Raw genomic sequence first — 27,850 nt, 5'->3', positions numbered from 1 at the left:
GAGACTATTCCAAGGAATTGCTAACGTCACTGAAATTAGTAAATGATATGTAACAAAACATGCCGTGCAGAATATGACACTTATGAATGAGATCACGATCCGATTGACAAAAAGATATGGAAAAACAAACCCACTTGCGATGAATGTTGTGTGCAAAGTCACCCTCTATCGATTTGCATATATCTGAATCTCACATGAGAGATTGAACTGAATGCCATCCGTTACTTCAACAAGGACACAGATATCTTAGGATATCAGGAAACATGTGCCACCCCAAATTTGTTTTGCTGGCTTAATGATTAATTCCTTAAGGTCTGCAAGCCACCCCATAATGCACTCGCCTCTTCCCATTTAATCTGTTTCACTCTCACTAGCTTCCTGTTTCTCTCTGTGTGTATGTGCGAATCTGCGTACAAATTCTTCTCCGATTTCTTCTGGATATCCATCACAATCCTCATAAAGTATAGCTGGATCCACTAATTGATTGTTTTCAAGCATCACCTTTAAATCATCTTCTAGTTGTGTGCATCTTAGCACATATCCCAACCTTTTTACAATTCCACCCGATACACTAAGTTTAATGCTAAATTGTAAATATCTCTCATTAAATTGCCCAAAATCAACTCCTCCCTCCAACACTCCCCACAACACATTTGGTTCGAGATACTGAATCCACACATGATCCAAATCAAATGAACCGAGAGTACCTGATAGCACATTCCGCCTTTGCCCGTGAACTTGTGGCACGATGTCAAAAGATATTTTCTTTTCTCCACCTTCTACACCGATAACAACACAGAAAGCCAATCCTCGAAACTTGTCAAAGAATTCCCGTGAAGCCATGAAAGATATGGTACTATCTTTAGCAAAGACAAACTCCTTTGGCATCTCTCCTCCAGGGCAAACAATTCGAAGATCAGGAGAAATTAAGGAATAACGCCACTTCTGTTAAATGATCAAACTGTTAGAAACACCCAAGTTGTGATAGTTGAAGTAAAAGAGTTTGATTTGAGTATATTGCTTTTAATACACGGGATAGCAAATCATTCCCTTGCAAGTGTTTTAGCCACCCCTATTACATATACATGCATCACTCTAAATTAGATTTGTTTGTTTGTCTAGAATTTTCAGCTTTTGCATTATACCAACACAGTCCAACACAGTGCGCCCAACTTTTAGTATCACCATGCGCGCGCAAAGAGAAAGAGATTGGGAGAGGTCAACCATGTTCATTCCTTATGTGGAGTAATTTGTTGAATTATCTTCTCGTGTGGTCATTTTACTATTTGAGAGAGAGAGAGAGAGAGAGAGAGAGAGAGAGAGAGAGAGAGAGAGAGAGAGAGACCTCAACTGTGAATTCGTCCATCCATTCTTGGGATGGTTTGATTTCCAGGAATGATCTGCTTGTTAGATAATCTTCATTTTGAATCTCATAAAGTATAGCTGGATCCATCAATTGATCATCTTTCAAATCGTTCTCTAGTGGCTTGCATATTAGGCGGAATCCACACTCTTTCACAACTGTACTATCCGAGTCTGCTCTAATCATAAGATGGAATTGACTCCTGCCAAAGACATCTTCTAGTATTTCCCATAGCCACGACATTTCGTAAATCTGAAGGCACACATGATCCCATAATGATGAAGTGACAGTGTTCATATAATCCATCCTCCTTTTGCCATTAATGAGTGCATGGAGACACAAATGAAAATTCTCCATTCGCTCATCTTCTTGGAATACAACATAGGCAGCTAACCACATGAACTTCTTAAAAAATTCCTTTGAAACTATGAAAGATATTTCACCCTCTTCATTACCGCGCAACCACTGTGGCATCTCTCCTCCAGGTAGAAGAAATTCGCTGCTACCATTATACTTATAATGCTCTTTGGGATTAAAATGCTGTCATAGATGTAAGCTATTAGATAATTTTTCTAAATTGGCACATAAAAAAGAGGAGTTTCAATGAGTTAAGGGTAGTCCTAGAGTTTAGCTCTAGTTAGCAATAGCATTACAAAGGTGTTTGGTAATTAATTGGTGGAAACGGGATATTTATTGTAGAAGATTTTGTAATTGGATGAACTTGTATTGTTGACATATATTGTTGAAGCTTTTCATTCAGTGATCCTTGTAATTCCATAGCAAACTAGAGTTCTATAGATAGAGAAAATGTCATTCACGTTGCCCTATTGCCACCTCCACTAGATATACATACAGAATCACTTTATATATATTTGCTTTTCTTAATTAGCCGATCAATCCTGGATTTTCATTGTGTGTGTGTGTGTGTTGGGGGGGGAGAGAGAGAGAGTCTAACCTCAGGGTTGAACAAATCAGAGAGTCTAACCTCAGGGAGGTTGAACGAATCGGAGAGTAGTCTAACCTCAGGGTTGAACAAATCAGAGAGTCTAACCTCATGGAGGTTGAACAAATCAGAGAGTCTAACCTCAGGGTTGAACAAATCAGAAAGTCTAACCTCAAGGTTGAACAAATCAGGGAGTCTAACCTCAGGGTAGAGGTTGAACAAATCAGAGAGTCTAACCTCATGGTTGAACAAATTAGAGAGTCTAAACTCAGGGTTGAACAAATCATTCATGGTCAATCCACTACTAACTAGTTCATAACATGAATTTAAGTGGACATGCTGAACATGAGATATGTTGGAGGCAATTTTACTCGGAGATTTGCAACTTTTTGCTGACAATCCAATCAATTGTGGCGAAATATTGTGGATCTCTTTTAGTTTTTGGCAATATGAAACACCCAACGAGTCTAACTTAGGAAAACATGAAGGATTATGTAGGAATTCTACTTCTGATAGATTGCATCCACCAAGTTCTAGGCGCGATAGCTCACTAAATCCCGTCTTCATGTGGGGATCACTCAAATCCTCCTCCATCTTTGGAAACTTGGTTAGTTTTGAGCAGCCACTGAGATTCAAAGTTTGAAGTTTGTTCAACCTGTAAATGCTAGACGGAAGGATTGCCAGTTTCTTGCATTTATCTAAATATGCTTTTTCCAATGAGACAAGATTTTCTATGGATGCAGGAAGTTCCTCAATTGAAGTCCCAACTAAAATAAGTTGACGCAAGCCTTTGATTTTATCTGGAATATCAGGGAATCTTTGCAATTTTGAGCAATAACTGAGATAAAGACATCGAAGATTCTTGGATTGGAGTACATTGGGGAAATGATGAAGTTCAGAGCACCCACTCAAATTCAACAATTGCATATTTTCATGATATCCAGTTGATCCGTGGACACGCTCCAAGTTTTTGCACTCACTAAGATCCAATTCCTCGAGATTTGGAGTACAGCTGATGTTTGGCATACAAACTAGTGACTGGCATTTATGGAAGTTGATGTACTTTAATTTTTTAAATTCCTGCAAGAAATATCCCGCAGAAAAAAAACTGAGTTAAATATTCATTTAAAATATCTAGCTCCGATTTTTCCCACATCATAATTCATAAGCATTATCGCAAAACTTTGATGAGCAAGTAACTACTTCTATTTTATCGCACTATGTATGTATGTATGTATGTATGTATGTATGTATGTATGTATGTATGTATGGACAATTCTGCTGTTCAGTAGGGCAAAAATCAAAACATTGTTCCGTGTTGGGAAAAGGTGAAATAATATGTTTAAAAGAATACGGTAATTGGAGATGTTTTCCTAAGAACAATAACAAACATCATAAGATTCAATATATAGCTATAAGTAATGAAAAAGCACCAAGTAAATACGTACCTTAAATTGTTTGGGCTCTACCTTGATCTTGCTACTCCGCATATCAAGTCCGACTAATTTCTTTGGACCATGGCTAAATTCTAGAGTCGAACAACAATTAGGCCATTCAAACCACCTTAACCCATTAGGGAGATGAATGGGACCTTGAATAGAATTATTTACATTAAACAAGATGAGCAACCGCAAATTTTTCATCTTTGTGAAAGCATCAGGACCAATATACATATCTTCTGGCTTTGGTAGCTGCAAGACTATGGCTTTTATTGCTTTTGTTTCCTGCATAATTTTATTGAACATATTTAGGTTTATTCGTAACTATAGTAAACACAAGTCAAAGATAAGAATTGATTATGAATAAATACACCAACAAGTCTTACCTTATCTTCTGATAGAACATCAAGAACATCATCACGAAGCCATAATCTACTGCGGTTTATGGGATCATCACGATCTTCATCTTTAACAATATCCATACCCATTAATTGTATTAAGTCATGCATTTGTATTTTCTTTGCCTCTTCACTAATCAAGCAGCGCTCAAGGAGAATTTTTATTCCAATGGTCGTGTGAAATTCACAACTATCAAGAACTTTCTTAATGTATTCCTTACTCCTCCCCTTGAAGAAACATGCAATGTGCAAAAAAATCTCCTTTGCATAAGGCTCCAATCCATCATAACTTACCTTTAACACATCGTTGATCTTTTTATTAGGACTTTTGGCAAGTTTTTGTAAGGTACTTTCCCATTCAGGTCCTCTTCTACCACACAAGAAAGCACCCAACACCTCAAGAGCCAAAGGAAGGCCTCTTGCATAACATAATACCTGATTAACAAGATTCTTGCTTATTTCTATTTCTTGATTTCCTCGAAAAGCATGCTTTCTAAAAAGTTCAAGAGCATCACCATCCTCAAGAGCTGTAACTTCATATATATGACCCTGATTTATCCCACAAGAAGTTAATAGATGCTTATTTCTTGTTGTGATAATTATCCTACTTCCTTTACCAAACCACTTACAATCTCCAGCTAAAGCGTTTAACTGGAATGCATCATCAACATCATCGAGAATGATGAGAACTTTCTTATTACAAAGTTTATCTTGAATTGACTGACTTCCTCCACCAACACTATGGACTATTAATTTCTTCCCTGGTAATACCTGCGATAGCAATTTTTCTTGCAAAGGAACCAAATCAATGGAATTTTTGGAATTTTCTCGAATGCGTTCCAAGAAACAAGCACCTTGAAACTCCCTAAAAATAGCATTATAAATGGCTTTGGCAAAGGTTGTCTTCCCCACACCTCCTTGTCCCCATAATCCTACCATAAGAACATCATCCTTGGACTGTAGATTTAAGATTAGTTTAAGCTCTTGTACTCGGGAATCTATCCCCACCGGAAACATGGCTACATTTATTGGCCTTCGATCCAGTTGAGTTGAGATCTCCTGTACGATATGTTGTATAAACCCCGCTTCATTTCTATCAAGGAAAAATTAGTTAAAATTGTTTATAGAGTAATTCAAAGAAATGAATAAGTAATTAAAGAGAATTGTTGAGGAAGAAACCTAGGTAGCACCGACACGCGACACGCGACACGACACGACACGACACGACACGCAACACGCCATTTCTCAAAAAGTAGAGAATTCCGACATGTTCGACACGTTAAATATTAAATAAATATTTTTATATATACATGATTAATTATTATATTTAAATTAATTTATTCAAATTCATAAATAAAAAATAAAATAAAAAAGAGCCTATAATAAATCTATACTAATAACATTAATAAATTTATTCATAAAAATTTGAAAATACATTTTTTTACTTTAACAAAAATTATCGATGAAATAATTAACTAATGAAAGATTAGAGTCAAAATAAATTTATATTTTTCTATGATGATCAAAATTTATCACTATTTAATATCTAGTGTTTTTATTTTTGAAATAACTTTTTAACCTGTCTATTTATTTAGTTTTTAGCCTTATCATGTATTAATGAAGTTATTTAATGTTTCATATTTCTTTTTAGGATTTAAATGGGTCCCACCCATTTATTTCAGCACATGTTTTCTTCCCCCACCCTCACCCACCCCTGCGCCTGTCATTTCTCCTGCACTTGCGCCTGTCGCTTCCCTTGCACGAGGCTTTCTTTCCCCAGAAGCCGTCGACGCCTCGTCTCTCTCCTTTCTATTCTCCCTAAAAACAGCCCAAAGGGCAAAAACCCTAGCAATCACCATATTTTTCCTCTCCTTTGCTCGGTTTGACGTCTTCACCTCTCTCGCCGCTGCCTCGCCTCCGTTCTTCCCTTTGCCGTCGAAGCCTCGTGTCCAGCCCTCCATCGCGGTGTTGCGGTTTTTCATCTCGGCGTTGCAGTTGGTGGTCGCAGCCGACCAAGACGATCAAGAAGGCTTCTCGGCGCAGTCGGCAGTTGCAGCCTTCTCCGGCGTTGCAGTCAGTGGTCGCAGCCCTCCCTCGCGTGAGCGACGGCTCCCTCACCCTTGCCTCCACCCTCCATCACCTTCTTCCTTCGCACTTGCAGATCCGCCATCCGGACACCCTCCGACGTGCGTGTCGAAAAAGTTGATGTCGAAAAAAGTTGACCACGTGTCAGAAACTCCGACACGCGTTGACCGCGTGTCCGAGCGTGTCCGACACGTGTCAGGGTGTCCGACACGACACGGAGGCCTTTTGAACGTGTCCGTGCTACCTAGGAAGAAACTATCCACAATATATCTAGAGATGATTGTCCGAATATGTTCAACTGGTAAGATGCCCATATCTACATTGGTCTATGACTCTATTTTTCATCTTATTCTTCATGTTATGTGTTAATTTACTATTGCATTTATTAAAAATTCAAGTTAATTATTGGATATGCTAAATGCTGATAGGCATTGTCTTGATCTCTTTACAAAGTTCATCAATTTTTTTTTCCTTAGATTTTCCGAATGCCTTCCGTTTTATCTGGTATTTCTCTTAGCAAAGCAGTAGATGTGATGGAAACCAACAACGTGAAGTCCAAGTTAGCATTACCATGGGGTAAATTCTAATAAAAATCAGAGTGTTTTATCCTTTGGGATGACTTGACTCACACTTTTCAAAGTGGACAAACAAAGACACGTACGCCCATCGTTGGGACAAAGAAAACGATCTTTTAATTACCTTCTTGCTCTTTAGAGCTTCAAGTATTTACAATAATGGCATTAGGGGCCGCATTTCCTTTCAAAAACCTAGTTTTTCATTCTTTCTTCTTATAAAAAAATAAAATAAACATTTCTAATAAATAAAAAAGAGGTCCATAGAAGACAAAATTTATCTTCTGCTATGTATGATGGATACGTAATGAGGTCAATACTCTCTTGACACAAAATTTCGCTCGAGAAAATGACCATGTGGAAGGATGGGAGAGATGCTATTGCGAGAGAGGTGCCCATATTGGTCAATGAAAGGCTTAATGTAATTGAAACAGACTAATTTAAAGAAGCCTGAGGGACAAGCTTCGACTCAAATCCTCGAAGTCCAGAAAATGCAGCAAGATAAATTTGTTTCAAGATATTAGTCGAAAATTTGTTTCAGGATATTTCTTATTTTCGTCTTTTAAAAAAAAAATTAGATCAGCCAAAATAAAAGATTCAATTTACCTTGGTAATTTTACTATCATGAGTTTTTTTAAAACAAAAATATTTTTTTTACAAATGTATTTTAAGATATATGACAAATCACTAAACTGATGCTAATTAATCATATATGGGCCATATGACACAATTACGCTATGTGTCTTGCCGTACCGTGTGTTGCCACGTGGCAATGACATAGCAAAGTTCCCTGCCACATGGTGTACAAATGAGTGAAAACTTTCCCAGCTTTAACTATATATAGTAGATAGAAGATGTCAATATAGATTAGTATACGTTAGTTTTTTTATATAGATTAGTATATGTTAGTTTTTTTTATGTATTATGTACTGTCTTTATATCAGAGACACTTGTTATATTGGACAATTGTGCAATTTTCCATTTAAAGGATTATCAATTTGCAAATTCAAAATTTTGGGTTTCGTTAAAAAAAAAAAAAACATTTCATATTTGTCTGGAATTTTAATATTTAAAATCTACTTATAAAGGGAATGGGCGAGCCGTGCCCCGGCCCTCAACAGGGGAAAATCACGTTCCTGGCCTTCGCCCCAGCCCAGCAGCCTCGCAACCGCATGTCCCCGCGATCGTGACATGCCCCTCAACGTCGCCCATCCTCGCCGTTGTCGCCCGTCTTTCTCTGTGACAGAAGAAAGTCTCAGCCGTCGTTGCCGACCTCCGGCGACCATCTCCGAAGGCTACCCACCCCTCGATCTGGGTTCGACACCCCAGATCTGAGGACGCGAGTGGTCGCCTAAGCCCCTTGATACAGAGAGACGGAGGGGTTGAGGTGACGCGGTTGGGGCTGCGTGGGGACGTAGCAATCGGGCGGCGGCGTGGCCATCGGGGGGCTTTGAGGGGACGAACGGGCTGCTCTGTCTCGCTCGCACATTGTGCTTCGTGTGCTAGATAAGGCGTGATCCGTGTTGTGTGAGTGTGTTTTTGCTTGAGAGTGAGGGGTAAAAAAAATTACCCGACTTTATAGGATCCCAAACCTCGGAGAAAATCAAGCATCAAAAGATCTAGACTAATAGAAGTAGTATAGTTGTTCTCACATACCCATCAGTAAAATGCCACCCGGACAAGCAGCCAGCGTCGTAGAGAGCTTTCTTCCATCTCTTTACCTGCTCCGAATTCTTCCCAAACTTGACCTCATGCTCACCCATAGCTTGTCCATAGTTCTGTTTCTGCCCTCTCACTTCTCTTGGTTCTACTTTGTAAAACACAGGATGGACCATGAGGCCTTTCTTCTCCTTGCACTCCATGATTTTCGTTATCTCTTCCAAACACCATGTTGAAGAGGTGTAGTTCTCAGAGAAAACCACGATTGCAATTCGCGATTCCTCAATCGCTTTCGTAAGTGCAGGTGATATTTGTTCTCCCTTCCTCAGCTCTTCATTATCGATGTAAGTGAATATACCTACTCGATCTAGAGCTGCGTAGAGATGACCGAGAAAGTGATTGCGGACATCTGGACCTCTGAAACTCAGGAAGACATCGTAACTCTTTTTGGACTTCTTGGAGGAAGAAGAAGCCATTACATCGTAACTCATTTTGGGCTCGGAGGAGGAAGAAGAAGCCATTACATCGTAACTCCTTTTGCGCTCCTTGGAGGAAAAAGAACCCATCAGAATCAAGGAAGAGAGAAGGTTAACAATGAGCAATGAGTTGCCTAAGATTTGGTCCTTTGTTTGCACCATTTGATCTTCTCCTCATTTTCTTTATGGGGTGACTTTCTTTTTCAAGGGTCAACGAAGAATATTATATTAGAATTTCAGAAAATGAAAGTGCTTAAGGATGAGCCGAATCTTAGCATGGGATTTTACCGTGTGCTTTAGGTACCTATAGTATTAATAGTAAGACTTTTTTTTCATTTAAGATTACATTTGACCGAGATGTCTTATTAGCACAAATTTTTATATAAGTTGAATTTATTATTACTTAGATTGTTAATGAATTTGATTGCTCGATATGAAAAAGAAAATTCTATGAACGTATTTCATGCGCCCGTCGTTGGAGGCCAGTTTTCTGATTATTAATCAAATGCACATGATGATGGACCCATGACTAATGTACTAGCTTCGGGGAAAACGCGTGTGATGATGGACCCGTGACTAATGAGCTGGCTTCGGGGAAAATGGATTTCATATCTTTAGTCCTTTGTTTTCCTTTTTCTTTTGCGGAAAGTACACGATGATGGACCCGTGACGAATGTACTAGCTTCGGGGAAAACGCGTGTGATAATGGACCCGTATCTTTGCTCCTTTGTTTTCCTTTTTCTTTCGTGGAAAGTAGTGTCATCCCATCCCTTCTAAAAAGGTCAGCTACTCCATTGGCTCCCCTAAAAGTTACTTTAGTCCTTTGTCTTTCTTTTTCTTGTATGGAAAGTAGAGCATCTCATCTCTTTTCAAAAAGGTTAGCTACTGCATTGGCTTCCAGGAAATGACATTCGCAACCAATGCATCTTTCTTTTATTTCTCTTCTTTTGCAAATTATAAATAACCAGTCTCCTCGAAAGATATATCATTTTGAGTTTGTTTTTGTTTTTTTTTTTCTTATGTGCAAATAACGGCATACTACCCCTCATGCACGCACTCTTGCTTAAAAGTTGGTTAACCGTACTTTTATTTTTTTAAAGTGACCAAAAATGAAATCCTTTAACGCAGGTTGAAAAATTGAATTTTATGTCACCCAAATCTATGCCTGATTTGGCAAAATGAAATTACAATTTGTCATATCAGCTTTGGGTTCAAACTGTAGCCACTACAGAAAAGGGGATAAAAGGCATCTAAGTAAATTAAATAGGACTAATTATACTACACTTGCATTAGCTCGATCCTTATGATATCTTTTCTTTTTCTTTTTTTCTTTTGGCTTAGTAAAAACCCAAGTGAATATTTGCTTGTCACTTTCAGAAAAATATAATGAAATAAGGCACCCCGCTCTACAAAAATGATCAAACTTTGATAGCCAAGTGACCCCCACCATTTATGTTTCCTACCAGCTACGTTTCTTTTAGAACAGCACACGCTCATCTCTAGAGCGAATCCAAGGCGAGACTCACAATCCATTCCCATCTGTCGTCCATGCTACGATGCTAGGGAGGACTGTAAAGTAAACGAGAAAACTATGCGCATGTGATAGAACTGTGCGTTCAAGCCGCAGAGTAACGCATTCCACTCGGTGCATATGACCAAAGTTAATTCTTATCTCCACAATTCATATTCTCTTCCACAAAGTCGATGAATTTATTAGAGACCTATTGCACTTTAATAATCATAAATATCTACCTTGTTAAATCTACGGAATCAAGAGAAAGCATGGTGGAAACACACTTGGAAATACGATGATTTTGTGCCGGAAGTTGTTCAATTAGATCCATAATGTACGTGTCAAATGGGACAGCATCTTAAAAGGAGTTGTTACAAACTTTTGGGCACGGAAGACCCTATTCTAATAGTTAAAATTAGCATGATTTTTGCTCTGCCTTTTATGCAAAAGGATGGTGCTTCCATTTTTTTTTCTTTATTGTTTGTCAAAATGAGTGTATTATGATGCACATACCAAGGAAAAATTGTCCAAAATAATCTAAACCTATAGTACTTTAGTCAATTCAGTCATAAATCTTTCAATTATATTAATTGAGTTCTAAACATTTTCACGATGACGTGAATTGCCAAGGTTAATATGGCACTTTTTTTTTTTTTTTTTCCAATTTTGGAGCTAGGTGAGGGTCGGCCGCAACCCTTGCCGGCTCTACCTCCAAAAACTAGAAAAAAGGCAAAGAAAAGTTTTTAAAAAGAAAAAAAAATCATAAAAATTCAAATATTATTAAAATATTATTTTTAAAATGCCACGTTAGCTCCAACTATCCATGTCAGTAATTTCCAGCCAAAATTAATCGAATAGACTCAATTGGCAAAATGTGAAAATGTTTATGACTCAATAGGCAAAATTGAAAAGTTTAGGACTAAATTGATAAAAGTATAATAGGTTTAGGATTTTTTTTTTTTTTTTTTTGACAAATTTCCCCATATACCATAGACAAATCAATATATAATAGGAGCGAAGAAATCTAAAATAAAACAGAAGGCCTATTGGATAATTTGAGAGGATAGCTTTGACATGTAAAACAATTCTAATGTCCTACACATGATGTAGTCATGTGAGTATGTAGATACTTGTGCTGATCTAGTGAAAGCGTTTTGATTTGAGCAGATCTTCACCAACAATTGGTATATTTTCATTTGTAGCTTGGCCACGAAAAATTAAATCAAGCTTCTTTTTCTGAGTTGATTACTTCGTACGCCAATGGCTTGCTTCCCATCACTTTGAAGAGAAGGATTTCTCGCTCCAATAGGCCATTTGGCCCTCACTACAGGGCCTTTCCCATTGGATGCTTTTTGTGGAATTCATTTGCTTAGTAATTTCGCTTCCTGTCAAATCAAAGTATAAGTCATTATCAAAATAATAAGATATTTCTAACAAAAATTCATAAGGAAGACTTCGTCTAGGTGTGAACCGAGACATTGTATTCGGATTATGTTGTCCAAAAAGATTTACGCGTTTGGACTTCAAAAAAGAATGGCACTTCAATAGGGTGAAGTGTCAATAGACCAAAAAGAAAGGAGGTAAAAATGTCCACTAAGGTTGGATGTGACAGGCATTGTGTCGAGAATTTAGCTTATTCTACTACGGTCTCCATTGATGTCATAGATGGGGTTAAAAATATCACTAATGGTAATCAAACCTACTAATTACTCCAATCATTATGAATTCCACGTGATTTGATCATAAGTCTCATTGGTAAGGAAAACCGGTAAGTAATTGGATTTAAATCAATCTTACCAAGCCTTGCTCGGCCACATATTGATGACTTCATAAATCTAAAGAATTTCTTAGTTTTTTAGCCTGCCTGGTAGGATTGAAGATTCATTAAAAAAAGAAAAAGAAAAAAGAAAGAAAGTGCATTTGGAGAAAGTTGATGAATTAATGAGTTTCAAGTTTTTCTAGTTGAACTATATTAGAAAGTATATTTAACTTTCCTTGTAAAGTGTAGCCAAAAACGAGAAACTCCAGTACACACTACATTTGCTTAGTAATTTCATTCCTGTCAAATCAAAGTGTAAGTCATCATCAAAATAATCGGATACTTCTAACGAAATTTGGCAAGGAAGACTTCGTTTAAGTGTGAACTGAGATATTGCATTCAGATTATGTTATTGAAAAGGATTTACGTGTTTTGACTTTGATAAAGAATGACACTTCAAATTGGTAAAGCGTCCACAAACCAAAAGAAAGAAGGAGGGGGTGGAGGGAAGGGGAGAGGGAGTGTCCACTAAGGCTTATTCTACTTCTGTCTCCAATGACATCACAAATGAGGTTAAGAATATCACTAATGTTAATCGAGCCTACTAATTACTTCGATTATTATGAATTCCATGTGACTTCATCATAAGTCTTATTGATAGGAAAACCAGTAAGTAATTGAATTTAAATCAATCTTACCAAGCCTTGCTCGGCCATGTATCGACGACTTCATATATCTAAAGAATTTCTTAGTTTTTTAGTCTGCTTGGTAGGATTGAAGATTGATTAAAAAAAAAAAAAGAGTGCATTTGAAGAAATTTGATGAATTAATGAGTTTTGAGTTTTTCTAGTTAAATTATCTTACAAAGTATATTTAAATTTCTTCATAAAGTCTAGTAAAAACGAGTAACTCCTATAAGCACTACATTTGCTTAATAATTTGATTCTCTATCAAATCAAAGCGTAAGTGATTATCTAAATAATTAGATATTTCTAACGAAAATTCGTAAGGAAGACTTCATCTTAGTGTGAACTAAGATATTGCATTCAGATTATGTTGTCCAAAAGGATTTATGCATTTGGACTTCAAAAAGGAATGGCACTTCAATAGGAGTGTCCACAGAGAAAGGGTAAAAAGTGTCCACTGAGGTTGGATCTGAGGTGACCTTTGAGTAATGGTGAAGATATCAACATTAGAGAAGATTGATGGCTCAAGATCAGAGTAATTAAGGTGGTCCGCGAATCTGGCCAGAGAAAGTAGCTGAATTAATCAACAAGAAAGAATCCAGATGGAAGGAAACCGTTGGACAGAATTTGTTTGATGAGCTGATTATTAATGAAAGTTTTAGCAATTCCCTTGCAGATGAAGATGAGAAAGAGAAACTTATTAGTTGGGGACCTATTCTGGGAAGCACTTCCAACCATCTCAGACACAAAAACATTCAGCAGCAAACAGATCAAGCATCATCATCATCATCATACCAGACCCCTAAATCTCTATGGCATTTGATACGGAAGTTGATTACCACTCCAAAAATCAGGTTTTTCATTTAGAGTTTGTGCCAAAAGGCACTTCCCACATAAAAAAAAAGAATTTTGTTCACTAAAAGAAAATTTTACCTGCCATCTTGCCTTCTGTGCCAACAAAGCCTAGAAACAGTTGAAAACCTCTTCCTTCACTGCGGACGGATGAAAGAAGTCTGGTTGAATCCTGCAATAAAGCTGCAGGTCTCGTTCAGGGGTCTCAAAGGAATGGAAGGGTGGTTCTTAAACTACCAAAAGATTTGCAAAAATTATGAGTTTTTTGGGCTGCACAGCGGGGCATCTTAGCATATGCGGAAGCCATGAAACTCTTCAGTTCACGAACTGAAACTAGTTATGGAATTCAATAATTGGGTTTTGAGAAGTGCACTTTCTGATTGCGATGTGCTAGCATGGGACGTGGAACCTTTCAGGCTCTCATCACCGAATGCAAGAGTCTGATGGCCCAATCCTCTTAACTTGTACCCTTCTTTTCAATTTCATCATCCTTTTTCTCTAGCAATTGATTCCGCTAACTAGCTTGATTTCTGAGTTTGCTCCTTTTGTGACCAACCACTACCACTACTTGCTCCTTTAAATGTTGAGTGGCCATGCTAATTGGACTCACTTATTTGATGTGACCAAACCCATATGATAAAGTGAAGTCTATTTTTTCCGCTTTCACATGAGAAGTAGTAATTAAAGATGTAAATCTTATCATTTAAATATACTCAATTGGTAAAATAGAAAACTTAAAACGAGGCGAAAAGAGAAATAAAAATACCAGCAATGGCACACGAATGGTACAGTAGGCAGCCGATACCTGGGTAGAGTGCCCTCTCTTGCTTTTCCAAATCAGCTCTTAACTCTTAATATGGAAGATTGACGTATTGCAATTACATTCGATGAAGCAAGTAACAGTAGGTGACGGAAGGATCGAATTGCACATAAAAAACATCAAGCAAGTTGAGATACTCAATCTAAAGAAAAGTTTGAAAGACAATCAATTGTTCACCCCAAATTCAAGTGGAAAAGCAGCTATGCAATACATACCTCTAAACACGTACACGTTAACCAGCGGCTTCGTGGGCTCCATGACCTCCATTTTGCTTGGTTATAACAAATTATATTGCAAACGTCATTTTTTAATGCATCAGAAATGAAAAAAAAAAAAATCCAAAAAAGTTACTTAATTTCAGATGACATCATTCACTTTTTCCGTTTTTTTTTTTTAAAGCCAATCAAGTTAATTTCAGATAGAAAGTCCATCACACTTTCAATTTCTTGTATGTGATTATGATTTACATGGAAACTTCTTCTTCTTCTTCTTTTTGGGAATTTTGGTAGAAATAGGTGTGTTAAGTGAAGCGGTAATAATCCTGACATGAATCCTCAATGTGTTATCGCTCCTCGGGTTGTCAATGACACGGCAAACCTTTGATTGAATTGGCTGCTGCTAGATGATTGTGTTAGCGAGGCCAATTCAGTCGGAAGTTTGCCCCATCATCAATAACCCTAGAAGCAATAACACGTTAAGGATGATTGTGTTAACGAGGCCAATTCAGTCGGAAGTTTGCCCCACCATCAATAACCCTAGAAGCAATAACACGTTAAGGATGCACGTTAGGATCTTTAGCTCCTTTATGTGTATTACCACTTCACTCATCACTCCTATATCTGCCAAAGTTTCAAAAAAAAAAAAATCTTATCTATCACTACAATATTCCCACGTAATCGTAATAAAAAAAAATAACATTATGTGCCCTATTTTTCTCCGTTTTGATTTGAATTTTTTTTCCTTATATATAATTATTAGATAAGAATAACAAAAAATGATAAGTGTGATGTACTTTATGTCTGAAATTAACTTGCTTGACTTAAAAAAAGAAAAAAAGTGAATGATGTTATTCGAATTGAAGTAACTTTTTTTTTGGCATTTTTTTTTTTGTTAAAGTAAGAATATTTTTCGGCATCTTTTTTTTTTTTTTCAGAGAGAGGATTTACTATGACCGAGGAAAATGGAGATCATGGAGTCCAGGGCGCCCAGGGCGCCGCGGATTAAGGCATACTTTTTTAGAGGGCATGTTTTGCATCAATACTTTTCCACCTAAATTTAGGGTGATTGGTTGTTTTGCATTAATCGGTGCTCTCACGTGGAGGATAGTTGAATTGTCGAAAATAAAGAGGGTCATTGTTCAATGTCTTCTTATTTATTTTTCTTGTGTCTGAACAACCAGTTTTCATTTTCATTATATTATTTTATTATTCTTTATTCTTTATTGTTATTTACTCTTTTTTATTAATTAAAGATGGGCTCGATCCGCATATGGATTGCATTGGGACTTCGCGACTCTAGCAGTGGACATAAATGGGCTAATTATATCCAGCCCCTTTCAATCTTAACATCACCAAGCTCAATCCCAAATATAACCATAAGCGCACACTAAGTCCATTTTCAACTATACATATACACGCACGCATCTATATTGGATCTTTTTCTCCTTTTTTTTTTTTTTTTTGGTAAAGTGATCTTTTTCTCCTTTTGTTACTCACAGAATCGAACAAACTTACTTGTAAATAAATGCAAGCAAGATCAATGTTCAAGCCTTTAGTTAGAAGCATCCGTACGTTGTCATCTACTCCCTTTGGCTGTCGCCGGAGTGCCTCCGTCGACCACGATCTCGACTACCACTGATTCAGAACTCACACGCACGGCCGCAGCATGACCCAAACAAACAAAATAAAAAAGGAACGCGATGAACAAACCGGTGCCGATGAGCTTAGAGATTAACACGGAGGCCGTCGTTTTCCGGTTACTTACTCTTCGGCGACCACCAACGAACGCAGTGGTCAGATTAAATCTCGGCAACAACTGTATCCGGCTGAAATCGTGCTCAGCAATCAATAGGCAGTCAAAATAATCCACACGAATTTAGTTCAAGAATTTCGCCGAACGAATGGTGCGCAGTTGATTGAGGAGCAGATTTTTAACCATTTCAAGTTCAGATTCCACCCTAGGTTCGAGCTTACCAACGCTAGATGCTCGCAATCAGAGAAAAACTCAAATGGATCGCGTCAACGGAGGATTCAATATCTGAGCTGCAGTACGGGTAGAGAATCGGAATCGGAGCCTGCGGAAGAGCTTCACAACTGGAAGGTCTCGGCGCCTCGGGATCCCGGTCGGCTTCGGAACGGGCGGGAGACGGCGGCGCCGGCAAAGACGGCGGAAGGCGTCGGGAGGGCGATGGGGGAAGTCCTCTGGAGTGAAGACACGAGGCGGTGAGGAAAAACGACTCCCAACTCTTTCGGTAACCGCGATTGAGAAGAAAGGCGAAAGAAGCGGCGGCGGCGGCGGCGGCGGTAGAGATGACCTTGCAGCGACGATGGGCCGCGTCGACGGGCGAAAGAGGAAGAAAGAAGGAGGTTTCTCGGATCGCTTGGCTAGAAAAGATATCCGTTTTTCTCTCTCGTTTTCTCAGCTTTGAACGAAGGGAGTCGGTTACAGGAGAGAGAAAGATGAGGAGAGAGAACGATGTCTTGCTCAATTGGGCACATTCTACTCAAATAAAGTTTTCTAATTCAAAGAAATCGCATAATATCGTGATACATTTTAAGCTCCTTCCCTATGTAGATAGCCACGTTAGCAATTATTGACGGCCACTAATCAGAGGATTGCATTAGAATTCTACACAAAATGGCAAAATAAAAAATCACATAATATGTATAAGACTTGATAATTCTCTCCTAATAAATAAAAAAAGATTTGATTTTATATGGTTCACGACTTATCACTTCCATTAACGGAAGACTAGCACTTAGATAGAAACAAGAGAAAAAACGTATGAAAGATCGAAACGATATGATAATAAGTGAAAGGGTGAGATTACGAGTCATGACCTTACAAAACCCAATTTTGTAGAATTTTATGAAATCATTATCAACTATTCTAAAAAAATGAAGTGTTTGATAAAAGTATTCTGGTATTTCAATTATGTAACAAGTTTAGTTTAAAGTTAATTGCGAGAAATTTTTGTTCAAATACCATATGTGCTATAGGTCTTGAGGGCATGCAAGTGATTGGTTTTCTTGTCTTCTTTATGAATTTTGATATGCTTTTGGGTTCTTTTTTAAATAAAAAAATTTGACTTGTTTTATGACCTGGCGTTCACTTATCATATTTTCTTAATTCCTATTAAAAAAATCACGTTAGATTTACAGCATACCACATTAGCAATATTGGTAGATATCTCGTCAAAAGGATTAAATTGCACATTTTTCAAAATATATAGAACCTGCTTGTACTTCTTTCTAATTTTTTAGGAATTGATTGTATTTTGGACCAATCATTATGACTTTTAGTGTAATTTTCCCATTCATATCAATACTACTATATCAATGTTTTCAATGCAATATCGGGCAACCGCGCAAGTCCATATATAAAGGAGAAGAACTTGATTGAAATAATATATATACACACACATAAATAATGTCAACATAATGCACAAGCACATGAATAATGAAGTCCATAAACTTGAAAGGTGGAGCAACACATAAGTCACCGCTGAAGATTGTGGTCCACAGGAACAAAATGTGGGAGAATTGGATTTTATAAGATGTCAGCAATTTCTGGATCGGTTTCCTGTTTTGATCTGTTATTATTTCAAAATTTAATCATCAAAAGAAAGAAAATTACTTTTCAAAAGCATTGAGAAATTATCCAAATTAGAATCCATGATCCCAACGTGTCTATAAAAAAGCTCCATATGATAGCGATTCATTGATTATGCTCAGTACTCTAGTATATTTCCCGTTAGCATATATGAACATGAAAAGTTGTGTGCGCTAAACCTTTTGGTAGGCTTACATATGGCCGAATATACGTAATCATCATCGTTGAAAAGCACCATGTAGATGACTAATGTGAAACCTGTAAGATTAAACAAAATAATTTTTTTTTTAAATGACAAGGAGATATATATATGTAAAAATGGTTGAGAAGCTTTGCCATTAGCTGTGCTTGCCAAGTACGTAAAAAAAAAGGCAGCAAATCTGGAAAATAGTTCCCGGGTGACTGAGGTCTCAATGGACATAAAATTGGAAAATCTGAAATTAATTACATGCAACCCAAATTAAAATTCCAAGACATCAGATACAATTGTAGCCAAGCACAACTGTCACTGTTCGAAATATTCTTTAACTTAGATCAGAACATTGAAACATTCCCAAAGATGGCATATCAAAGTAGAATATATCTCATGTCGAGACTATTCCAAGGAAGTGCTAATGCCGCTGAAATTAGTAAATGATATGTAACAAAACATGCTGTGCAGAATGTGACACTTGTGAATGAGATCACTATCCGATTGACAAGAAAATATGGAAAAACAAACCCACTTGCGATGAATGTTGTGTGCAAAGTCACCCTCTATCGATTTGCATATATTTGAATCTCACACGAGATATTGAACTGAATGCCATCCGTTACTTCAACAAGGACACAGATATCCTAGGGTATCAGGAAACATGTGCCACCCCGAATTTGTTTTGCTGGCTTAACGATTGCTTCCTTAACATCTGCAAGCCAACTCATATTGCACTCGCCTCTTCCCATTTACTCTGTTTCACTCTTACTGGCTCGCTGTTTCTCTCTATGAATCTGCATATGAACTCTGCTACGGTTTCACATGGATATATATTGCCATCCTCGTAAAGTACAAGTGGATCCACTAATTGATTGTCTTCAAGCATTACCTTTAAATCATCCTCTAGTCGTGTGCAATGGAGCACATATCCCAACCTTTTCACTGTTCCACCCGATAGACTAAGTTTAACGCTAAATCGTAAATATCTCTCGTTAAATTGCCCAAAATCAACTTCTCCCTCCACCACTCCCCACAGTACATCTGGTATGAGATACTGAATCCACACTTGATCCGAATCAAATGAACCAAGAGTACCCGATAGCCCATTCCGCCTTTGACCGTGAATATGCGGCACGATGTCAAAAGATATTTCATTTTCTCCACCTTCTACACCGACAACAACACAGAGAGCCAATCCTAGGAACTTGTAATACAAGTCCTGTGAAGCCATGAAAGATATGGTACCATCTTCAACAAGGATAAACTCCTCCGGTATCTCTCCTCCAGGGATAACACGTCGGAATTCAAGAGGAACTAAGGAATACCTACACCTCTGTTAAACGAGTAAATTGTTAGAAATACGCAAGTTTTGATAGTTAAAGTAAAAGAGTTTGATTTGAGTATATTCTTTTTAATTCAACCAAAGTTGTTCTACAGTAACTAGACATTGATCCTTGCTTACATTATAAAAATTACTCATGGGTTATCAAATCATTCCCTTGCACGTGTTGTAGCCACCCCTATTACATATACACGCAGAATCACTCTCAATTAGACTTGTTTATCTGTCTAGAATTTTCAGCTTTTTATATTATACCCACAAAGTGTGCCCACCTTTCAGTATCAACATGCGCGCACAAAGAGAGAGAGATAGAGAGAGGTCAACCATGTTCATTCCTTATGTGGAGTAATTTGTTGAACTATCTTCCCGTGTGGTCATTTTACTATTTTGCAAATCTTTTGCTTCATTTGAACTGTCTTCCTCTTTGCCTATTTGATCATGTTCATGCGTGCAAAATCACCCTATATTAATTGTTCATCTAGCATTTTCAGCGTTTGCAATATACACACAAACACCCAACATAGACTCTGTATCAATCACGCAGAGAGAGAGAGAGAGAGACCTCAACTGTGGATGTGTCCTGCGTAGCTATAAGTGGGTATGGTTCGGCAAAATCAGCTTCCTTTAAACTTGTTTGACAATCTTCATTCCAAATCTCGTAAACTAAAGCTGGATCTAGCAATTGATCATCTTTAAGCAAAATCTCCAAATCCTCCTCTAGTGGCTTGCATATTAGGCGGAATCCACACTTTGTCACAATTGCACCGGTCCCTTCTGATATAATCATAACTTGGAATTGGCTCCTGTCATTTGCGCCAAAAGCATCTTCTAGTCCTCCCCACAGCTCGCACGATTCCCAACGGTCAACCCACACATGGTCCAAACATGACACTAGATTGTAATAATTACCATGATCAGAAGACATCATGCGTTTGCCATTAACGAATGATTCAAGACAAAATTCATAATGGCCCATGCGTTCGTTGCGGAATACAACACTAACAACTAATGCCACAATCTTCTTATACAAGTCCTTTGAAGCCGTGAAAGATAAATAACCCTCTTTATTAGGGAGCAACCACCATGGCATCTCTCTTCCAGATAGAAGAAAATGGCCTCCGGGATAAAAATGCTGTCATACATGTAAGCCGTCAGATAGTTTTTCCAAATTGGCACATAAAAAGAGAAGTTTCAATCAGTTAAGTTGGTAGTACTAAAAAAAAATTGGTAGTCCTAGAGTTAAGCTATAGTTAGCAATAGCATTACAAAGATGTTTTGTAATTAATTGGTGAAAATAGTTAATTTATCGTTGAAGATTTTGTAATTGGATGAACATGTATTATTGAAGTTTTCCATTGGATGATCCTTATCATTCCATAGCAACTAGAGTTCCATAAATAGAGAGAATATCATTTATGCACAAATCACTTTCCATATATTTGCTTTTCTTAATTAACCGGCCGATTCTAGATTTTCAGCCTTTAGAGAGAGAGAGAGAGAGTCTTACCTCAAGGTTGACCAAATCATTCACGGCCGATCCATTGTTGACCAGTTTAGGACATAAAGGTAAGTAAGCATCCTGGACATGATGTATGTCGGAGGGAATTTTACTCAGAGATTTGCAATCTTTTGCTATCAGAGAGTGCAATTTCCTTGGAATCTTGAGAATCTCTTTTAGTTGGTGACAACCCGAAACATCCAACTTATTTAAGCGAGGAAAACATGAAGGATTCTCTAGAAACTCTACTTCTGATAGATTGCATTCATTAAGGGTTAAATAAAGTAACTGAGGAAATCCCGTCTTCGCATGGGGATCACTTGAATCCTCCTCCTTCTTTGGAAACTTCATTAGTTTTGAGCAATTTGAAAGGTTAAGATTCTTCAGATTTTCTAATTTATAAATGCTAGGTGGAAGGATTGCCAGTTTCTTACAATGGGATAAATCTATATTTTCCAAAGAGACAAGATTTTCTATGGATGCAGGAAGTTCCTCAATTGAAGTTTCGGTTAAAGAAAGTCTATGCAAGCCTTTGATTTTATCTGGAATATCAGGGAATCTTTGCAATTTTGAGCAACAATCAAGACCGAGAAATAAAAGATTCTTGGTTCGGAGTACATCGGGGAAATGATGAAGTTTGGAGCAAGAATACAAATTCAAAACTTGTAAATTGCCATGATATGCAACTGATTCGTGGACACGCTCCAAGTTTTTGCACCAATTGAGATGCAATTCCTTGAGATTTGGAGTACCATCGAGGTTCGGCGTACAAACCAGTGATTGGCATGAACTAAAATTAATGAACTTCAAATTTTGAAGGTCCTGCAAGAAATATTCAGCAAAAAAGAAAAGAAAAAAGAGATATATATTCAATTAGAAGATCTGACTTTGATTTTTCACACATCATAAATCATAAGCATGATCACAAAACTTTGATGAACAAGTGTTGGTTGTTTATTTGTAAAACAACAAAGATGCTTTTTCTTGTCCCACATAGGAATGGAGGAGATGAGCCAATTTATAAGTATGACCCTTTTATAGTGCGTTCAAAGAAAAGGTTCGGATGTGAGCTAGACTTTACAATACCCGTGTGCGGGTGTACAATTATTAGGTGCACTTAGCACTTAGCACGTTTGTGCGCCCGCGATTTAATTAACACTAACCCATTTATTTTTATTTTCTGTTGTACAGTTATCTTATTAACATTTATTAGTTGAAAGTTTTTTTTTTAATTAAGTAATTTAGGAAATTATGAAGTCCCATTGTATTTTTAATGTTGTACAGTTATCTTATTAACATTGATTAGTATAAAGGGTTTTTTTTTTTGTTTATTAAGGAATTTAGGAAATTCTGAATTTTATTTTTTTTAAAATTACTATTTTTTTTTATTATTATTCTGAATTTTACGTGTCTCTTCAGGACAACCTTTGAGGTTATACTTGTTCAATTCACAATCTTTCACGAAAGGTTGCATTTATTCATTTTGCAATCTTTCCTGAATGGTTGCGTTTGTTTACTTGCAACCTTTCGTGAAGAGTCGCTTATATACGTTAAGACCTATTTTTATGTATATGTTAGTTTTTGGCATGAATGAGAATTGAGTCATTTTCAAGTTTTTTTTTTTTTTTTTTTTCAAAACTACAGTCATCTTTTCAATTGTTTTCTAGAGAGATCATGGAGAAATATTAGAATTGTTATTGCATATTTTCATTTGAGACTTTGTTATATCTTGAGGATATTTGTCGGTGACCATTAGCAATTTTGTAGCGTAAATAAATCCTTAAAAAAAAGTAATATCACGCCTCAAAGTCCGACTTGATTACTCTATCCGATTTGAAGCCGTATTTTCCAACAACAAGTACCTTCTTCTATTTTTTTGTGGTCAATGTGTATGTACATATGCATATATGTATGTACGTACGTACGTACGCATGCATGTATATTTGAATATGTATACTCTTTTCCTAAATAAATTACTTATGAACAATTTTGCTGTCCAGTAGGACACAAATCAAAATATTGTCCCGTGCTAGTAAAAGGTGAAATAATATGTATAAAAAAAATATAGTAATTGGAGACGTTTTCCTAAGAACAATAACAAACATCATCAGATTTAATATAAGTAATGAAAAAGCACCGAGTAAATACGTACCTTAAAGTGTCTGGGCGCTCCCTTGATCTTGCTATTCCGCATATCAAGTCCGACTAATTTCTTTGGACCATGGCAAAATTCTAGAGTCGAACCACAATTAGGCCATTCAAACCACCTTAACCCATTAGGGAGATGAATGGGACCTTGAATAGAATTATCTACATTAAGCAAGATGAGCAACTTCAAGTTTTTCATCTTTGTGAAAGCATCAGGACCAATATGCATATCTTCTGGCTCTGGTAGCTGCAAGACTATGGCTTTTACTGTTTTTGTTTCCTGTATATTTTTTCAAACATATTCAGGTTTATTTGTAACTATAGTAAAAAAAGTTAAAGATAAGAATTGATTATGAATAAATACACAAAGAAGTCTTACCTTATCTTCTGATAGAACATCAAGAACATCATCACGAAGCCATAATCTACTGCGGTTTATGGGATCATCACGATCTTCATCTTTAACAATATTCATACCCATTAATTGTATTAAGTCATGCATTTGTATTGTCCATACCCCTTCAGTAATCAAGCAGCGCTCGATGAGAATTTTTATTCCAATAGTCGTGTGAAAATCACAACTATCAAGAACTTTCTTAATGTATTCCGTACTCCTCCCCTTGAAGAAACAGGCAATGTGCAAAAAAATCTCCTTTGCATAAGGCTCCAATCCATCATAACTTACTTTTAACACATCATTGATCTCCTCATCAGGAGTTTCGGCAAGTTTTTGCAAGGTACTTTCCCATTCATCTTCTCCTCTACCACATAAGAAAGCACCCAACACCTGAAGAGCCAAAGGAAGGCCTCTTGCATAATGCAAAACTTGATGAACAAGATTGCTGCTTATTTCTATCTCTTGATTTCCTCGAAAAGCATGCTTTCTTAAAAGTTCAAGAGCTTCACCCTCCTTAAGAGCTTTAACTTCATATATATGATCTGGATTTATCCCATGAGAAGTTAGCAGATGCTTATTTCTTGTTGTGATAATTATCCTACTTCCTTCACCGAACCACTCTTGCTCTTTGGCTAAAGCATTTAACTGGTGTGCATTATCAACATCATCAAGAATAATGAGAACTTTCTTACTACAAAGTCTTTGTTTAATTAACTGCCTTCCTCCACCGACATTGTAGATTGGTAATTCCTTCCCTGGTAATAATTGTGAAAGCAATTTTTTTTGCAAAAGAACCAAATCATTGGAATTTTCTCGAACGTGTTCCAAGAAACTAGCACCTTGAAAGTCTCTAAAGATAGCATTATGAATGGCTTTAGCAAGGGTCGTCTTCCCTACACCTCCCTGTCCCCATAATCCCACCATAAGAACATCATCCTCGGACTGTAGATTTAAGATTGTTTTAAGCTTTTGTACTCGGAAATCTATTCCCACCAGATCCTTGTCTACATATAATGGTGTTCGACTTAGTTGAGTTGAGATCTCCTGTATGATATGTTGGATAAGCCCCGCTTCATATCTGACAAGGAAAAGATAGTTGAAATTGCTTATAGAGTAATCCAAAGAAATGAATAAGTAATTATAGAGAATTGTTGAGTAAGAAACTAGTCCGCAATGTATTTGGAGATGATTGTCCGAATATGTTCAACTAGCAAGATGCCTGTGTCTCCATAGGTCTATGACTATATTTTTCATCTTATTCTTCATGTTATGTGTTTTTATTATTGCATTTATTAAAAATTCAAGTTAATTATTGGATATGCAAAATGCCGATAGGCATTGTCTTGATCTCTTTACAAAGTTCATCGAATTATCTTGTTTTTCCTTAGATTTTCCGAATGCCTAACTTTTTATCTGGTATTTCTCTTAGCAAAGTAGTAGCTGTGATGGAAACCAACAACGTGAAGTCTGAGTTAGCATTACCATGGGGTAAATCCTAATAAAAATCAAAGTATTTTATCCTTTGGGATGGCTTGAGTCCCACTTTTCAAAGTGGACAAACAAAGACACGGACGCCCGCCGTTGGGAAAAAGAAAACTATCTTTTAATTACCTTTTGCTCTTTAAAGCTTCAAGTACTTACAAGAATGTCATTAAGGGCTGCATTTCCTTTCAAAAACCTAGTTTTTTTATTCTTTATTCTTATAAAAAAATAAAATAAACATTTCTAATAAATAAGAAAAAGGTTGACAGAACACAAAATTGATCTTGTCCTATGTATGATGGGACACGTAATGAGGTAATTACTCTCTTGACACAATATTTCGCTCGAGAAAATGACTATGGATACAAAGGATGGGAGAGATGCTCTTGCGAGAGAGGTGCCCATATTGATCAATGAAAGGCTTGATGTAATTGAAACAGAGACTAATTTAAAGAAGCCTGAGGGACAAGCGAGATACTTGTTATTTTTGTCTTAAAAAAAAAAAAATCAGATCAGCTGAAATAAAAGATTCAATTTAAGTTGATAATTTTACTATCATGAGTTTTTTTAAAACAAAAAATATTTTTTACGCATGTATTTTAAGATATATGACAAATCACTTAACTAATGATAATTAATCATATATGAGCCATATGACACAATTATGCTATATGTCTTGCCCCACCATGTGCTGCCACGTGGCAATGACATAGCAAAGTTCCCTGCCACATGGTGTACAAATGAGTGAAAACTCTCCCAGCTTCAACTATATATAGTAGATATAAGATGTCAATATGTATAGATTAGTTTTTTTTTTATGTATTATGCACTATTTTTTATATCAGAGAAACTTGTTATATTGGACAATTGTGAAATTTTCCTTTTTAAAGGATATATCGATTTGCAAATTCAAAATTTTGGGTTTCGTGAAAAAAAGTTCATATTTGTCTGGCATTTTAATATTTATAATCTACTTAAAAGAACGAAAAAGGGAATGGGCAAGCCGTGCCCGGGCCCTCAACAGGGGAAAATCCTGTGCCTGGCCTTCGCCCCTGCCTAGCAGCCGCATGTCCCGGCGATCGTGACATGCCCCTCAACGTCGCCCGTCCTCTCCGTTTCCCTGCTGTCTTTCTCTGTGACAGGAGAAAGTCTTAGCCGTTGTAGCCAGCCTCCGGCGACCATCGTCGAAGGCTACCCAACCCCCGATCTGGGTTCGATGCCCCAGATCTGGGGTCGCGAGTCGTCGCCTAAGCCCCTTGATACAGAGAGATGGAGAGGGGCTGACGTGATGCGGTTGGGGCTGCGTGGGGACGTAGCAATCGGGCGGCGGCGTGGCCACCGGGGGGGCTTTCAGAGGACGAACGGGGTGCTCTGTTTCGCTCGCACATGGTGCTCTGTTTCGTGTGCTGGCTAGGCGTGATCTGTGTTGTGAGTGTGTGTTTGCTTGAGAGTGAGGGGTAAAATTACCCGACTTTATAGGATCCCAAACGAAAATCAAGCATCAAAAGATCCAGACTAATTGAAGTAGTAGAGTAGTTCGCACATACCCATCAGTAAAGTGCTCCCCGGACAAGTTGCCAGCATCACAAAGAGCTTTCTTCCATCTATTTACTTTCTCCGAATCCTTCCCGAACTTGACCTCATGCTTAGCCATAGCTTCTCCATAGCTCTGTCTCTGCCATCTCACCTCTCTTGGTTCTACTTTGTAAAACACTGGAAAGACCTTGAGGCCTTTTTGCTCCCTGCACTCCATGATTTTCGTTAACTCTTCCAAACACCATGACGAAGAGGCGTAGTCCACAGAGAAAACCACGATCGCGATTTGCGATTCCTTGATCGCTTTCATAAGTGCAGGTGATATTTGTTCTCCCTTCCTCAGCTCTTCACTGTCGATGTAAGTGAATATCCCTGCTTGATCTAGAGCTACGTAGAGATGATCGAGAAAGTTTTTGCGGACATCTGGACCTCTGAAACTCAGGAAGACATCGTAACTCCTTTTGGACTTCTTGGAGGAAGAAGAAGCCATTACATCGTAACTCCTTTTGCGCTCCTTGGAGGAAGAAGAAGCCATTACTTCGTAACTCCTTTGGGGTTCCTCTCAAGGAAGAGAGAAGGTTAACAATGAACAATGAGTTGCCTAAGATTTGGTCCTTTGTTTGCACCATTTGATCTTTTCCTCATTTTCTTTATATATCTGGAAGAGAGGGGGGGGGCGGGGGATGGGGGAGGAGGGGGGCGACTTTCTTTTTCAAAGGTCAACAAAGAATATTATTAGGCCTTTCAATTATATTAGAATTTCAGAAAAATGAAGGTGCTTAAGGATGAGCCGAATCTTAGCGTAGGATTTTATCGTGTGCTTTAGGCACCTATAGTATTAATAGTAAGACTTTTTTT

The 27,850-nt window shown here is 37.4% G+C and overlaps 2 protein-coding genes across 2 annotated transcripts; both read right to left on the bottom strand.

Moving 5' to 3' along the window:
- Positions 1-134: 134 nt before the first annotated feature.
- Positions 135-27,644, bottom strand: LOC104457283 (TMV resistance protein N). The gene is made up of 6 exons (XM_039299297.1): positions 27,004-27,644; positions 23,957-25,052; positions 23,582-23,857; positions 21,439-22,251; positions 1,346-1,903; positions 135-945 (listed from the first exon to the last, which is right to left on the bottom strand). The coding sequence occupies exons 1-6, from the start codon at positions 27,525-27,527 to the stop codon at positions 352-354; spliced, it is 3,861 nt and encodes a 1,286-aa protein (XP_039155231.1). The 5' UTR covers positions 27,528-27,644; the 3' UTR covers positions 135-351.
- Positions 1,914-9,101, bottom strand: LOC104429465 (disease resistance protein RUN1). The gene is made up of 4 exons (XM_039299298.1): positions 8,457-9,101; positions 4,132-5,236; positions 3,755-4,030; positions 1,914-3,386 (listed from the first exon to the last, which is right to left on the bottom strand). Exons 1-4 carry the CDS (start codon positions 9,095-9,097, stop codon positions 2,271-2,273), a joined length of 3,138 nt encoding a protein of 1,045 aa, XP_039155232.1. The 5' UTR covers positions 9,098-9,101; the 3' UTR covers positions 1,914-2,270.
- Positions 27,645-27,850: the final 206 nt, after the last annotated feature.

This window comes from Eucalyptus grandis, chromosome 8 (assembly GCF_016545825.1).
Source record: "Eucalyptus grandis isolate ANBG69807.140 chromosome 8, ASM1654582v1, whole genome shotgun sequence".
Classification (NCBI taxonomy): domain Eukaryota; kingdom Viridiplantae; phylum Streptophyta; class Magnoliopsida; order Myrtales; family Myrtaceae; genus Eucalyptus; species Eucalyptus grandis.
This window is presented reverse-complemented; position numbering and strand designations above follow the sequence as displayed.